The following is a 17,167-nucleotide window of genomic DNA, read 5'->3' as shown; positions in this document are numbered from 1 at the left end:
ATTGCTGGCAGCACTCATATGTCTATTTCCCAAAGACAACCTCTGGATATGACGCTGAGCATGTGCACTCAATTTCTTTGGTCAACCATGGCGAGGCCTGTTCTGAGTGGAACCTGTCCTGTTAAACCGCTGTATGATCTTGGCCAACATGCTGCAGCTCAGTTTCAGGGTCTTGGCAATCTTCCTATAGCCTAGGCCATCTTTATGTAGAGCAACAATTATTTTTTTCAAATCCTCAGAGAGTTCTTTGCCATGAGGTACCATGCTGAACTTCCAGTGACCAGTATGAGAGAGCGAGAGTGATAACACCAAATTTAACACACCTGCTCCCCATTCACTCCTGAGACCTTGTAACACTAGACACCGGGGAGGGAAAATGGCTAATTGGGCCCAATTTGGACACTTTAACTTAGGGGTGTACTCACTTTTGTTGCCAGCGGTTTAGACATTAATGGCTGTGTGTTGAGTTATTTTGAGGGGACAGCAAATTTACACTGTTTTACAAGCTGTATACTCACTATACATTGTAGCAAAGTGTCATTTCTTTTGTCTTGTCACACGAAAAGATATAATGAAATAATTGCAAAAATGTGAGGGGTGTACTCACTTTTGTGGGATACTGTATTACACATGCAATAGTTTGTTTATAAAAGTTTTGCACCATACTTTGTGTTAAAACTGCCAACTGTAGTCCCTATTTGAACTGCGGGTGACAACAAAAATGAAGTGTCTCATCTAGGATCCTGCTGAAAACCATCACAAGAGTGCAGAACGAACTTTACTCCTGTGATCCACAGAAGTCTAGCCATACAAGATTTGGCTGTACTTCTCCTTTAACACATTAGAGCTTAAATAAGATTTCAATGATTGGGTTTACATCAGCATACAATATTTTGTGGAGTATTATTATCTGCCTTCTGCCTTAATATAAAAATGTGTTTGCCACTTTCTTATAGTGTGCATACTGCACAATTATTTCTATTTAGGTTTGTTTTCTGATGCACTTACAAACATTTTGGAACATTATAAAGTTCATCATATAATACAGTAAGCCTGCTCTTTCTTTCTATATACTGTCTTTCAAAACAGGTTTGCATGCTATATTTCTCAACATTTATAAAAGGTTCAACTGTACAGGAAACTATCAATCTTCTTATACAATCATAGGATATATATATATATTTATTTTTTTTACCAAAATCTTATATCTAAGAGGTCAATAAAGACAAGAAAGAAATAAATAACTAAAATACCTTTGCAAATTTAGGATTGAAAAATATCCTCCAATAGTCACAGTGAGAAGTACTACTATCAACTCAACTTACCCACATAGCAGCTGCTGACAATTGTAAATACAGTATATTTGGGGTCAATTTATATAGAAGGCTGCCAGCTATGGAAATATATAAACACGTAGCAGGGTGTTAAAAGAAAAACTACATTTTAATATTTTTTTTAGGTCTATAAGCTCAGCTGATGTTTTAGCACTCTATTTTATGCATATAAAATGTTTACTTTGCAACCCTGCTGCCTGGAAATTGTAAATAGTGAATATTAATTTCAAATATTTAATACTTACAGTACCTGATGAAAAAACAGGATAACAAATATTTTTAAATGGCATTTTTTTAGTATTGAACATAATAGAGAAAGAAAACATATAAACATAGATTATATTGTACATTTCTTTTAGGTATAATAGTATTTAAAGGTGGGTAGGCGAAGGGGCGGTGCCTATCCCGGCGGATGTGTCAGCAGGAGTCAGTGTGTGTGTGTGCAGACTAGAGCTCCGAGGTGACAGCGGGCAGAGAGTGGGCATAGAGCGGGCGGAAGAGAGTAGAGTTTGCTTGGAATAGCTGTCCTGACCCATTCCACAATGGACCACGTTCATCATATGACCACATCTGATCCTCATGCGGGTCACCATCACCCAACCACAGCTGGACATGACCATGGAGGAGGAGGAGGAGGCGGCTCTTCAATGCATATGATGCATATGAGTTTTTACTTTGGATATGAAAACGTAGAAGTTCTGTTCACCGGATTGGTGATTAATTCAGCAGGAGAAATGGCTGGAGCTTTTGTGGCAGTATTTCTGATGGCCATATTGTATGAGGGGCTTAAAATTGCACGGGAGGCCTTGCTCAGGAGGTCGCAAGTCAGTATCCGTTATAACTCCATGCCAGTGCCAGGACCCAATGGTACCACCCTGATGGAGACTCACAAAACTGTCGGACAGCAGATGCTAAGCTTGCCTCACCTCTTCCAGACTTTCCTTCACATCATCCAGGTGGTAGTCAGCTACTTCCTCATGTTAATATTCATGACGTACAACGCCTACCTGTGCATCGCTGTGGCTGCCGGAGCCGGAACTGGCTACTTCCTCTTCAGCTGGAAAAAGGCTGTGGTGGTCGACATAACTGAACACTGCCATTAATGACTCCTCCCAGGGTTTATGCAATGGGACATCTAGTGGCGCTGAATAATCTCTTATTACTCCTCTTCTTTTTAGGATAAATATTTTTGTAATAAACTCCCATATTGCCTTTTTTTCCTGCCTTTTAAGTAACGTAGTTTGATGTCTGCAACACTGAGAATGTTGCTTTACTCAATGGTTCATTCCTAATCCAGGTACCCAACTCTTGATTACCTACAGGACTTTTTTAAGGTGGTCCTCTGCCACTGTCCCCTAGAATACCAGCTGCCAGACAGGAACTGCATCTGGTTTACATTCCCCACTGGTTGGGGTCTGTATACTGGAGGATATTTACAATCAAATGAATCTAAAAACATAAAAGCAGAACTGGTAGTGTCAAAAGTCATCATGAAATCTGTCACATAAAGGTTCAGACCACCAAAAATGATTAAAGTTTTAGATATATACTGACAATTCTATATATTGGCTTCCAATATAATTTATTGGCTCTTCCACAAGAATCTCTGTGTATTAAATTGGGCTCATTAAAACTCAGGAACTCTGCCGTGTTTGCAGAACCATTAACCTAGTATAGCCAGTATGATGGGCATTGGCATTAAAGGAGAGAAGGAAATTCCAGCAGAGAGATCTAACTGCTGTTGTATCTCACAGATAATAAAAAAAGCCAGTAATTCATTACATTTAAGAGCATCTACCAGTAACTAAAATATTCGCTTTCAGTAGATTGATCCTTCAAAAGATCCGTTGCACCCTGTGATCCTGTTTAGTCATAAATTTGTGCAATCTCTTTTTTCGTTTACTTAAATTGTACATTCACCCATGCTAGCAAGGTCCTCTCTCTCTTTGGCTGGGTTTACATCTGTGCGGGCTGCGTTTTGTCTAGGCACGGCAACCCATTCTTTTGAATGGACTGCCATGCCTTTCTGAAACACAGGGAAAAGGTCCCTGCAGCATTTAAAAAATCGCAGCCCATATGGGAACCGCAATTGCGTATTTCTGTGCAGGTGGTTGCGGCTGTGGAACCGGGTGCGTTTCTGTAGCCGCATTCACCTGCACAGATGTGAACCTAGTCTTACACATTTGCATCAATCCCAAAGTTCCTCACCCTCTTACACACTGGCAGAACTCCCCGACCCTCTTACACACTGGCAGAGCTCCCCCTCTCTCTTACACACTGGCAGGACTCCCCCTCCCTCTTACACATTTGCAGAACGCCCCCTCCCTCTTACACATTTGCAGAACGCCCCCTCCCTCTTACACATTTGCAGAACGCCCCCTCCCTCTTACACATTTGCAAAACTCCCCCTCCCTCTTACACATTTGCAGAACGTCCCCTCCCTCTTACACATTGCCAGAACTCCCCTTCCCTCTAACACTTTTGCAGTACTCCCCCTCCCTCTTACACATTGGCAGAACGCCCCCTCCCTCTTACACACTGGCAGAACTCCCCTTCCCTCTAACACTTTTGCAGTACTCCCCCTCCCTCTTACACATTGGCAGAACGCCCCCTCCCTCTTACACATTGGCAGAACGCCTCCTCCCTCTTACACATTGGCAGAGCTCCCCCTCCCTCTTACACATTGGCAGAGCTCCCCCTCCCTCTTACACATTTGCAGAACTCCCCCTCCCTCTTACACATTGGCAGAACTCCTCCTCCCTCTTACACATTGGCAGAATTCCTCCTCCCTCTTACACATTGGCAGAACTCCACCTCCCTCTTGCACATTGGCAGAACTCCTCCTCCCTCTTACACATTTGTAAAAAAAAAAATGTAAAAAGTAAAAACTTTTCAATTACATTTTTTTTATTTTTTTTTTATTGCTAAATCTTCACCCAAGTGAGGAAGTTGTGGGCCCCCGCACATGTGCAGACAGCATTGGGTCTCGATTTTGAGACAGGGACAAGTATTAAGGATTTTAATTTTCTGGGGGATTAGGTAGGGTAAAGTACCTTCATTTGGGTGCAGTTACCCTCTATTGTAGCTTCCCCCAGCCCTATTCTTGAGGAAAAAGAACATAAATGGAATTTGCTAAACTAAGCAACATCTTTGTCAGTTTATTTGATCATAGTTAGATGTAATTGAAAGAAATCATGATCATATAGTTTAAGGTGTAATAAGTGAAATGTACGGCTTTTTCTACACAGTTGCAGACATGACAATTGCAGCAGGCTTGTCTCTGGAAACAGATGGGAGAGGTGGTCTCTTAAGAGCATACATGGTGAAAACTCCCTTTGGCGATCTGTCGGGGGCAGTTAGACATTTACCAGAATTACAGGAAAAGGGGCTCTGGCAGCCGGAAAAGGGAGAACTTGCACTTGTTTCCATAAATTGTTCAGCTTTAGGCAAAAGAAAACTGCAACTGAAGAGACAATCTGTATAAGTTAATTGTGTAGCTGTTAGCAACAAGTGAAGCAAACCGTTTTCAACTTAAGTTTATTCGTGGACTGCTGTGGGATTTGAGATATACGACCCAAAGAGTGCTTCAGTGCCTCAGAGTCTCAGTCAAGATGACTGTAATTGACCAGAGACCTAGATGCAGTATTCCAATAATCATCTAAATGACGAATTAATATAGATTGCATACATCTCCATTTTTTTTTTCACTTTTTTTATTTAAAATCTTTTCTCTATTTTTAGTTAATTAATGTTAAGCTTTTATGAACTGTATGATTTTTTTTTTTTTTTCAATAGTTAAAAATATGAAGGAAAAAAAAAAGTCAATCTTTTAAATAAAAAAATTGACTGGGAAAAAAAAAAAAAAAAAATAATAGTATTTAAAAATAAATAATGATAATAATACATGGATTGATTGAAAGTGCCTTTATCATGCATGCATGCCTTTCTGCAATGACATATTTGATTATCTCAGGATGGATGGCAATCAGAAAGAACATTCAAAATTGCTCTTCAGGCCACTCCACAGTTACTTAATGAGATGTGATGCATGATTAAACAGGGTCATACCCAAACTCTGCATGGGATTCAACTGTAAGTAAACTCATTATACTTTACCAAGAGAAGGTAGTAATTACCTATTAGTCACTAAGGTTTTTTTCTAATTTTCCTAATTTTGAATGGCAGTCAATAAAACTGCAATGTTTAGAAGCAAAATGTGAGGATAGTATACAGTAGGGATAGACTGATATGTTTTTTCAGGGCTGATACCGATACTGATAATTTGGTCACAACGTATCGGTATCAACCGATAGGGGCCAATATTTTGTACATTTAAAGTTTTGAAAAATAAAGACAATTTTTGACACAAATCTGGTACTGAACATGTTAATTTTTGTTTAATGCTTAATGGCTGGCTGGCACCCTGTGGTGGGTGGCTGGATATCTGGCACCCTGTGGTGGGTGGCTGGCTGTCTGGCACCCTGTGGTGGGTGGGTGGCTGGCTGGCACCCTGTGGTAGGTGCCTGGCTGGCACAGGGGCTGTGGGTGGCTGGCTGGTACAGTGCCTGTGGCTGGCTGGCTGTCTGGCACCCTGTGGTGGGTGGCTGGCTGGCACCCTGTGGTGGCTGGCTGGTAAAGGGCCTGTGGGTGGCTGGCTGGTTGGTACAGGGCCTGTGGATGTGGGTGGCTGGCTGGCACCGGGCTGCTGTGGGTGGGTGTATGGCTGTGAAACACTCCCGTGAGACTAGTCCCGACTCCAGACGAGGCTGTCCAAGGCGAGGGAGGCGGCCTAAGAAGGCAGAATGACGTCACAAAAATATTGGCAATATCGGCCACCGATATTTCGGCCTTGCCGATAATCAGTCTATCCCTAGTATACAGGTATACTGTTGATAGGTATTATTACATCACCCTTGTTTAGATCACAGTGGCTACCCATGGGGATTTGGACTGCAAAAATAGTCTCAGAATTTTAGGATCTGGAAAGTCTTAGATCGGATAGTATATTGAATAGATGTTTTTGGGAATTTATATTTATGAGGATTTCAAAGCAATGACAAGCATAGTGGAGAGTCCCTGAAAATGTGTGTTGATGACCCCTAAGAGATATGGGCAGCAGAGTACATGCACATGATTCCTTTATAATGGTCCATGTAAAGTGTGTAAAATTACTTTTTAAGCCAAATTTGTATTGGCCAGCACACCAGTCATATGAATAGGAAACTATATACTGTATATAAACCACATATACAGTATACCTCAAATAGCTGCTGTAGTGGGCCACTGACACCAAGATTTTTAGGTAGCTACATTAACACCTCTGAACAGCTGAACATAACACCTTAAAAAGGCATCTCACACAAAATGTAGATTACTAGCTGCATACTTGTAGTGTGAGATCATCTAAGGCACTTTGCCTCTTACTACTAGTCCCATCAGCTGCCGGATAAGATTTGATGATGTTACTACTGTGCTGCACACTCTTTTCCTTTCTGGAGAAAATGTAGTACCTATGGCCAGACTAAATGGGGCAGGCCAATTTGCATCTTCAATGCCCCCCTTGGCGCCCTTAGGGGGATTTCCTTGTTTTTTGCTGGGTGAAGATGTCTGGTTTTTCTGCTCCTGGGGGATTGATGGAGATACCTGCTGTGCAAAATGTGCCCCTTGGGATAAACTATCGACCCTTGATGTCCTTCAATCCCTTAATGGAATGTTCCCACTAGCAGACTGAAGATATTGCCAGCTGGCAGACTTTTTTAATAGGCTTGGGCGTGACTCCTTGTCCCCATTTGAATCACTGTGGATGAAGCGCCCAGATTCTAGGAATATCTTCTCCCACATGTACAAGCTTGTATTGAGTGGGCAATCAGTGTCCACTCCCTATTATGTGAGAGAATGGGAAAGGGAGCTGGGTTTGGAGTTTACTTCTTTTCAAATCCAGAAAATGGTTCAGCTGATGCATACCGCCTCCATTAGTACTTGTACTCAGGAATCTTCTTACAAATTCATCACCAGATGGTAAAGAACCCCTTCCCGTGTGGCACAGATATTCCCTGCTATACTGGCCATCGTTGTTGGCAGTGCTGTTACCAGAGGGTCACATTCTTATAGCTTTGGTGGTCATGCCCGAAGAATAAGGCCTTTTGGGAATAAAATAATAAACTAAATAGACTAATAAACTAAATTCTACACCAATAACTGGTACCCCCTTGCAATTTCTTTTCCATAAAAACCTCCTCATCTGTTAAATCCTGTATGAAAAGTGTTATGCCCCACTTGCTTAATGCAGCAAAATCTTTTATTCCATGTTTTTGGAAACAAGCCACCTGTACCTTTTTACTAGATTGGGAGAGAGGTGGATAAGATTATGAAAGCAAAACACTGGGTGTACTTGGTTAAAAACTAGCAGCATGGATTCAAGGATACTTGGGCAGGTTGGATATCAAACTCCACTGAGATACCTGATATCTAAATGTTTATTTGATATGACAGAACCCCATGCTTAATATCCCCACAGACCATTATTGCGGATCTCTAGTAGCACACCCCCCCCCCCCCCGGATTTATTCCTAGTGTAGGTTTTAGTTTCTTAGGATAGGTCTCTTTTGTTGCTTTCTTTTCATTTTCTGGGTGTCACAATACATCCTATATACCTTGCTACTGTCATTACTTTGGCTGCATTGATGACTATGCTCTACTGACAGCATTAATGTTACAATATAATTGATAATGCAGATTGTGTTCTAAGGCAGTGGTCCTCAATCCTGGCCTACAGGGCCCACTAACAGGCCAGATTTGCAAGATAACTGAAATACATCCCAGGTGATATAATTTGCTGCTCAGTGATTGCAGTACTCTAGTCTGCATCTCCCCAAGGTAATACCTAAAATCTGGCCTGTTAGTGGGCCTTTAGGCCAGGGTTGAGGACCACTGTTCTAAGGAACCCTTTATCTCTAGTTGCATACAGCCTACTTCTCACATATGTGACTTCTATGATATTTTGTTTTTTCTCTTTTGTATTGTACAACTTTAATAAAAACTTGAATATAAAAAAAAGAAAACAGAAGTGAAAAATCTAAAGAAAAGAAAACAAATGCAAGTAAGTTGCAATATAACATATTTTTGGTTGTGGTGTAATACTGCTTTTACTAGCAGGCTCAACAGGTATTTGTGGGACTTTGCAGGGGAACGAAGAGAAGTCTGTAGGTGTAGATGAACTTATATTTAAGTGCTGGAAGCACATATTTTTTTTAATATAAACTATTGTTTACGTTGTATATTATACACTTACTCTTTTAGTGAGCTGTGTATCCATCATGAAGTTATGAACATGTTTCTCTGCTTTGGTAAGTTCTAGCTTTCTTGCGACCACAGCTACAACGAGGGCAGTGCAGCCAGCACCCTGCAAACAATAAGAAGAAGAGGTTTTCATACTATGGTTATATAATAAAGAGAATATGTCACAAAAGAGTCTCTGGACTAATAATTTTATAAAATACTAAATATGGTAAAAATCTATCCAAGTATCTCCCATACTGAGGCACATGGAAGGTTAGGTGTAGGAGCCCTTAAAAAAATTCTGAACATTAAGGGCTCTTTCACACATGGAGTCCGTCGGACGGACTCCGTTTTTCTCAGCGGGGGATCGATCCGCCGATCCCCCACTATGCAGGAGGATGACAGCTGTTCTCCGTGCTATGTGCGGAGACACAGCTGTCAGGTCCCCATGCATCTCTAAGGGGGAATCGGTTGGGAACAGACCGTCTGTCCGTTCTCATCCGATCCAATCCGCTGGACGGATGGAAAATAGGGTTTCCATCCATCCAGATTTGACGGATTGGATCGGATCGGATGTCAGAGGACATGTCTCTGCTGACATCTGATGCCCCATAGAGATGTATGGGGTGACCGTTCAGATCCGCCAAAAAAACTGACAGGCGGATCTGAATGGTCCGCCTGTGTGAAAGGGGCCATAGATAAAAGACAGAAACGGGGCAAATTTCCACTGTAAATTACACAGCAATGGCAACATGATTTTAAAAATTGAAAGCAGTTTCTGCAGTGTGTCACTCCCATCCGCGGTTGCCTCTCATGTGGTAGCCTTGCTGAAAAATGACCAAAGAAATTAAACAAGGTACACAAGTTAAAAATAACGAGGCTTTATATTACTGTTTTGCATGGTAAAAAAAAGAAAAAAAAACACAATAAATATAAATATATACATATATATATGTAATCAAAGTGGATGCCAGTCAATAGAGGCAGGTCTTTTCAATGTGTGCCCGGCATTAGGAACTCACTCACTACCCCAGCATGCAGCAAGATCCCTGCTTGGTTCTAAATGTTCTCATTTATTTTAAGGGGCTCTCTAATGTTCTTTTAGATGTATATATAAAATAAATCAGCTTTATGCTAATATTTTTCATGCATACTTCTACGTTTGAAGTGCTTGATACACAAAGATGATACATACATTGTACATGTTTATCTACAGCACTCTCTCCTCTACAGTTGTTCAAAGTACAGAATTCACACGGCAGTTCTCAGTTTTCAAGGTCAGGGGGTGGGGATCTGATGTCACACACTGCACAGCATAGAGCAGGGAGCTGAGTGTAATCTGACACCTGAGTGGTGGGAAAGGACACATCCACCCAGCTGAGGCTGTCAATCGCTGTCTGTGTGCTGGGAGGAAGGGGGGGCATCTCCCAGGATTATTTGGCGTTAGTATATTCTATCAGAAATGACTCATACAGAGGAATGAGAGAGCAGACAGAAATCACACTAGTTGCTTTGAGACAAGTACACACTATAGAAGGATATGCTATGTTTTGTGTTTATCATTTTGAGAGTGTATAACCACTTTCATTTGCAATTAAATTATTAATTAATTATTAGTTATATATAAAAATTTAATTATTATGAATTGGCAATTTTATTTTCTGTTTTCACACACTGGAACGCTGTGAGGTGGACCACCTATTAACCGCTTACCGACCACCCGCCGTAGTTTTACTGCGGCAGGTCGGCTTTGTCCTGCGAAAACGACGTACCTGTATGTCACTTCACAGACACGCTAGCAGGGGCGCGTGTGTGCCACCGGAGTTGTAAACATGGCAGACCGCTTTTCTGTCAGTTATGAACATAGGGATCCTGTGTTCCTCTTATTTAGGAACACAGATCTCTGTGTTCATGCAGGAAGCCCATCCCCCTACAGTTAGAAATTACCCCCTTGGGACACATTTAACCCTTTGAGCGCCCCTGGTTGTTAACTACTTCCCAGCCAGTGTAATTACTACAGATTACTGTAGTAATGTCACTGGTCCCCCAAAAGTCTTAATAATGTCAGTTAGGCGTCTGATCTATCCGTCGCAATGTCACAGTCCCACTAAAAATCGCTGATCACTGCTATTACTAGTAAAAAATAAATAAATAAAAATGACATAAATCTTTCCCCTAGTTTGTAGCCACGATAACTTTTGCACAAACCAATCAATATACACTTACTGGGATTTGTTTTACCAAAAATATGTAGCAGAACACACATTGGCCAAAAATGATGAAAAAATATGATTTTGAATTTTTTTTTATTGGGAATGTTATATAGCAGAAAGTAAAAAATATATATTTTTTTTCAGAATTGTCGTTTCTTTTTTTTTTTTTTGCTTATAGAGCAAAAAATAAAAATCGCACAGGTGATCAAATACCACAAAAATAATGCTCTATTTTTGGGGAAAAAGGACATCAATTTTATTTGGGTACAGTGTCGCAATCACAAAAAATGGTCTGATCATTAAGGGGGTAAATCCTAATCCAGAAGTGGTTAAAAACAATGCACGTCCCGTGTGGCTGATATGTTTTCTCAGCATCTGTTCAGGAAACTGGTACTGAGCAAAATAAGCAAATTGCCACAACTGACTTAAGCTAGCCATAGACAGATCAAGGTTTGTCCAGTTCAGCAGGGACCAGCCAAATTTGTTTTACTGTGTGGCTGTTCCTGTTCAACAGTGTTCAGCTGCTGATCAGCGCCAGATCTTGTTGCTAAAATGCAGTGTCCCAGGGTTTTTTTTGGAGGGGGGGGGGGTATTCTTCCATCCATCACATTTGTGTGGATGAAGTAATCTATTAGGTTTTTTTTTTTTTTCATTCAGCCAGCATGGCATCCTTCCATTGCAAGCTTTACTAATGGAAATGGCTTTACTCTGGTTTATGATACTTTCTGTTTCACTAGCTCAGAAAAAAAACATCCAATGAGTGAAATCAGAATGCTTGATCTACATACATTATATGGCCAAAAGTTTGTGGACACCCCTCCAAATGATTGAGTTCAGGTGTTTCCAGTGAAGGATACTTCAGCGCACAATGACATTTTAGATAATTGTAGGCTTTCAACTTTGTGGCAACAGTTTGAGGAAGACCCTTTCCTGTTTCAGTATTACTGTGCCCTGAAGTCAGGGCCATATTGACATGGTTTGATGAGTTTTAGGTGGGGGAATTTGAGTGGCCTGTACAACGTTCCAATGTCAACCTTCATGAACACCTTTGGGAAGAACTGGAACACTAATTTTGAGCCAGGACATCGTGTCCAACATCAGTATTTGACCTCACAAATGCTCTTGTTGCTGAATGGGAACACATTTTCAGAGAGACACTCTATGTGTGACAAGACTTCTATAAAGAGTGAAGGCTGCAATGGCCAAAAAGGGAGAAAGATGGATTATGGGGAGGCATGACTCCATATTATGGTGTATAGAAGGTACCCCCGCGCTATCATACAAGGGTAGCCAAGGTCTTAGGTGTTGTCCTGGACTCTGAACTCTCCTTCAAACCCCACATCCAATCGCTGTCCAAATCTTGCCGCCTCAGCCTCCGCAACATCTCCAAAATACGCCCCTTTCTAACCAAAGACACAACAAAACTCCTAGTTCACTCCCTGGTCATCTCGCGCCTCGACTACTGCAATTCCCTTCTCATTGGCTTACCTCTACACAGGCTATCCCCCCTTCAATCCATCATGAATGCTGCCGCCAGACTCATCCACCTCACCAATCGCTCAGTGTCCGCCGCTCCTCTCTGTCAAGCCCTCCACTGGCTTCCGCTCACCCAACGAATTAAATTCAAAATACTTACAACATCTTACAAAGCAATCCACAGCCTAGCCCCCAGCTACATCACCAGCCTCATCTCAAAATACCAAACTAATCGCTCTCTTCGTTCTTCTCAAAACCTCCTGCTCTCTAGCTCACTCATCACCTCCTCCCATGCTCGCCTCCAGGACTTTTCCAGAGCCTCTCCAATCCTATGGAACTCCTTACCCTTATCTGTCCGATTATCCCCCACTCTATTAGCTTTTAGGCGATCTCTGAAAACCCTCCTCTTCAGAGAAGCCTATCCTACCAACCCCTAACAAATGTACCTCCTTTTTCTCCATCAACCCATCCCCCACAGTTATTGCCTTTTGTTTCACTTGACCCTCCCTTCTAGATTGTAAGCTCTAACGAGCAGGGCCCTCTAGTTCCTCCTGTTTTGAACTGTATTGTAACTGTATTGTCTTCCTTCACATTGTAAAGTGCTGCGCAAACTGTTGGCGCTATATAAATCCTGTATAATAATAATAATAATAATAATAATAGTCAGATAGTCAACTGCCACATGCACTGATCAGCAGATCTTAAGCTGAAACACAACATATATTAAAGTAATAGTGCTGCGCTGTTGAATGATAACTAATATAGGTTTAAGAAGAATAAATGCAATAGTACATTTAATGGTACAGGAGTGTAAAAACAATTAATGAAAGTAAGTGAACATCAAATAGTATACATCAAAATATATAACGTGCACTAATTGAGTGCAATAAATCAAACAAGGCAATAATGGCAAAAGCGCTTCTGATTCGAGTGATTCTGAATGGCCAGAACTGACACAGAGGGGTTGATTTACCAAAACCACAGAGTGCAAAATTAGGTGCAGCTGTGCATGATAGCCAATCAGCTTCTAACTTCAGCTTGTTCAATTAAGCTTTAAAAATAAAACCTGGATGATGATTGGTTTCTATGCAGAGCTGCACCAGATTTTGCACTCTCCAATTTTAGTAAATCAACCCCAGAGTATCGCTGTGATCTATCCCTGAAGCTCTGTAAAAAGTGGGAGAAGAGCAGGGATTTCAAAGTACCCCCCCCCCCCCCACTATAAGCATAAAATCTGCTATGTCAGGTTAAATAATATTTAAGCTGGAAAATTCAGACTGTCTTACTCATTAATCTCCCTTGTGGTGGATTGGACACGATCAAAGAGAGGTTGTCTATTACATACCTGTCAAATGCTGGGACTACTGTTTGTACTTCTGAGGGCTGCTGTTGGTGTTGAAGTGTCTGGGCTATTCTGTTTAAGAGTATAATAAGAGCAACTGAAGAGACCAAGGGAGCTGTACCTGGCTGGTGTTTTTGAATAAACATAGTTGTGACACCTGATTCTGATGTTGAAAACACTGGGCGATTCCTTAAGTGTAAACTGAAAATAGAGCTGGGGACAATACACAGCGCTTAAACCCCCCTAGGAAGGCCTGCAAGAAGCAAAAACTTACAGGGTCTGCGGGCATAAAAAAATAGTGACAATAGCGGGGAAGGCAGAGAACTGAATTTATAATAATAAACTGGAAATTGAAACATAAACCTCAGACACTGCCGTGTCTAAACCCTGACGGACCAGAGATAAAGGCAAATAGAAAATGAAAAACAAATCAGCAAAAGACGGGGGAGGGAAACTGCCAAAATTAGGTGCAAGCCCAGCATCTATCAAAAAATACATGACCGCGGAGGTCGCAGTAGAAAATAGCGAAAAGCAAATATCAACAAAACCAAAACACAGTAATGAAAGCAACATGAAAACCCGTAACCAGAAAACAGCAGAGAGGGGTGAAGGAAGCAGCCTTGATCAGATAAAAGACAATGTACAGATGGATAAAGGACAGATGGATAAAAACCCTGATTTTTGTGGAGAGGAGGAACGAAGGGATAAAAACCAACTGATTAAGATTTAGGAGTGATCCCACGCAATGGAAGAAAAAAAGGGGGGTTGTATGTAACCAAAACAAGTTTGCTGCCTACCCAGAAACTTTTCACCAGAGTGAGAAGCCAGAATGAGTGTAATATAATGGTATGGGTAAATGGCGCTACTCTGTAAGATATATGCAAATGTAGTGTATATAATATATTCAATTCAGGTGTAAATATAGTATAGTATAAATATGTAAAAATATAAATATACAATATATAAGAAATATAAAAATATAAAACAAAGTGCTAATGTCCACTCGTGACTTAAAAGATTACAGTATATGAACCAGTAAAGTGACATGTGCATCAATGAACTTAGAGCCGTATGAAAGCAAATCAATATGTCAATATATTAACAGTGCAATATAGGTGCAAAGTGCATAAATGATGCCGTATTTTAAAAACGTACCAAATAGTGCAAATAGTGCAAGGAAAACAAGATAAAAATGAATCAAATAAGTGATTATGAAAGTTAAATACTCTCCATCCTGTAGGCCATAATATTGACATAGATTTGAACTGTTTCATTAGCAATCCCTGATACCATCTTGTAAATTCCACCTTCCTCCAATATTTAATACATTTTTAAAAAATGTTTTTATATAATTTTATTGATCTTATTTATGTTTAAATATCCTCTCCCTATATCATAACACACCTTGTTTATAATCTTATCCATCCAAATCACACAGGCTATACTTCCACTCACCTAATATTGGGTTAAATGCAATTTTAGCCCAATGCCATTTTTTAATGTATATGGTTTACATCCTTAATGGTTCCGTATTTATATAAAAAGGTTTTAGGTTTATATAAAAGATATATATTTTTATATATTTTTTATATAATTTTATATACACATATTTTACATCTTTCATAAATATGTCTAAATATATGGACATAGTTTATATCGTATTATGCCCTACATCTTAAAGGCAGATTCCCCCTGATATAATATGCACCTCATAGATTACAAAGACTTCATGAGGAATAAAGTACAGTCTGTATCCCCTTTGTACCCTTACCAATTTTTATAATTTTTACATATTATTTTTTTTTTATATTAATTAAACATATTCTATTTGTATTTTATATGTATTTTCATGTATTTATATAAATTTTTACCTAAATATAGTTATAATTTTTTATATATATATAATGTAATATGCTGGAAATGCAGACTTTGACCAATATACACAGCATCCATAAACTAACCAATCTAGGTTCGATATTTGAGGCTGAACATCCTGAGACTCTTATTAACCACTTCTCCCTGGGTGGACGTCATATGACGTCCGTAAACTTTGCGGGGGTATACCGGGATGATGCCTCTAGCTAGAGGCATCATCCCGGTACCGTGGTTTAGAGCCGACGGTTGGCTTTCCGTCGGTACTGACCGATGCGATCGTTACCCGGGGGGACGGGAGGGGACTTCCCCCCCTCCCGCCGCCTTCCGTGGCTTTTACCGGGGCTCCCGTGCCACCGGGAGCCCCGAGCACCCAGCCGGCGCATCCGCCGGCTGGATGGAGTCCCGATCAATGCCGGAAACGGCTTTGATCGGGTCTCCGATGACGTAACCCGAAGGCGGCATCCATGATGTCACTTCCGGGTTAGTGTGCTGCAAAAAGGCGGCAAATTTGAAAAACGGCTGTATGCAAAAATGCCGTTTTCGGCGTTTTGCATACAGGGAAGTGTATTGGAGGGGTCTAGGGTCTTTTAGACCCTCGATTCCTCCATAAAGTGTACCTGTCACTGCATATTGCTGTCACAAGGGATGTTTACATTGCTTGTGACAGCAATAAAAGTGATCAGATTTTTTTTTTTTAAAAAACTGTAATAAAGTTAAAAAATAAATAAAATAATTGGGAAAAAAAAATTAGCCGCCCCGTCACCGTTAGCTCGCGCACAAAAAAAACGTATACGGAAGTCGAGCCGCAAATTAAATTGCTATTCAAACCACACATGTGAGGTATCGCCGCGATCGCCAGAGCGTGAGCAATAATTAAAAAAAAAGAGCTACACTCTAACTCTATACTGGTAACCGTTAAATAAATTTAAAGCGTCGCCTATTGAGATCTCTATTGACCGTAGTTTGTCGCCATCCCACTGGGGGGCGCAATTTTAAACCGTAACATGTTGGGTATCTATTTACTTGGCGTGACATCATTTTTCACAATATACAAAAAAAAATGGGCTAACTTTACTGTTTAGTATTTTTTAAATGCAGTGAAATGTGATTTTTCAAAATTTTTCCAAAAAAATGGCGTTTTAAAGACCGCTGCGCAAATACCGCGTGACAAAAAATATTGCAATGACCGCCATTTTATTCTCCAGAGTCTTTGCTAAAAAAATATATATAATGTTTGGGGGTTCTAAGTAGTTTTCTAGGAAAAAATACTGATTTTAACTTGTAAACAAAAAGTGTACGAAATAGGCCTGGTGGGTAAGTGGTTAATAAGGCGGGACTTAGGGCAGACACCAAAGTAACTAAACTAAACAATTGGATGATAGACGAGGCTGATCATAGAGGCCGCCTGGAGGATCTGTATATAAATAGCGGAGAGCATACGGAGTGACATAGCTCCTGATGACATCAGCATTGACGAAACCGGTAGGGCTGGACTTCTTGTCGCTCCATCACTTCCGCTAGGTGGTCACAGTCGGCTGGAACGCATCCACACCCAGACATCTGGCGTGGACGCTATACCACCAACGCTTGATTGGAAACTTAAATGTGAGTGGATATAAATTTTCTTGAAATAAATGCTTATACATACT

The 17,167-nt window shown here is 40.6% G+C and overlaps 2 protein-coding genes across 2 annotated transcripts in view; one reads left to right on the top strand and one right to left on the bottom strand.

The window, feature by feature from the left end:
• Positions 1-17,167, bottom strand: part of KCNN2 (potassium calcium-activated channel subfamily N member 2) — a 287,144-nt gene that overhangs the window by 22,651 nt on the left and 247,326 nt on the right. Inside the window, exon 5 of the mRNA XM_082243717.1 lies at positions 8,626-8,736. Within this exon, the coding sequence (XP_082099843.1) occupies positions 8,626-8,736 (111 nt within the window). The remainder of the gene's footprint in view (positions 1-8,625; positions 8,737-17,167) is intronic.
• Positions 1,756-2,565, top strand: LOC309555938 (high affinity copper uptake protein 1-like). The gene is made up of 2 exons (XM_082258147.1): positions 1,756-1,774; positions 1,824-2,565. Exon 2 carries the CDS (start codon positions 1,877-1,879, stop codon positions 2,435-2,437), a length of 561 nt encoding a protein of 186 aa, XP_082114273.1. The 5' UTR covers positions 1,756-1,774; positions 1,824-1,876; the 3' UTR covers positions 2,438-2,565.

This window comes from Pelophylax lessonae, assembly GCF_965119305.1.
Source record: "Pelophylax lessonae genome assembly, chromosome: 1".
NCBI classification, from domain to species: Eukaryota; Metazoa; Chordata; class Amphibia; order Anura; family Ranidae; genus Pelophylax; species Pelophylax lessonae.
Note: the sequence above shows the minus strand (reverse complement) of the source record. Positions and strands in the feature narration are given on the sequence as shown.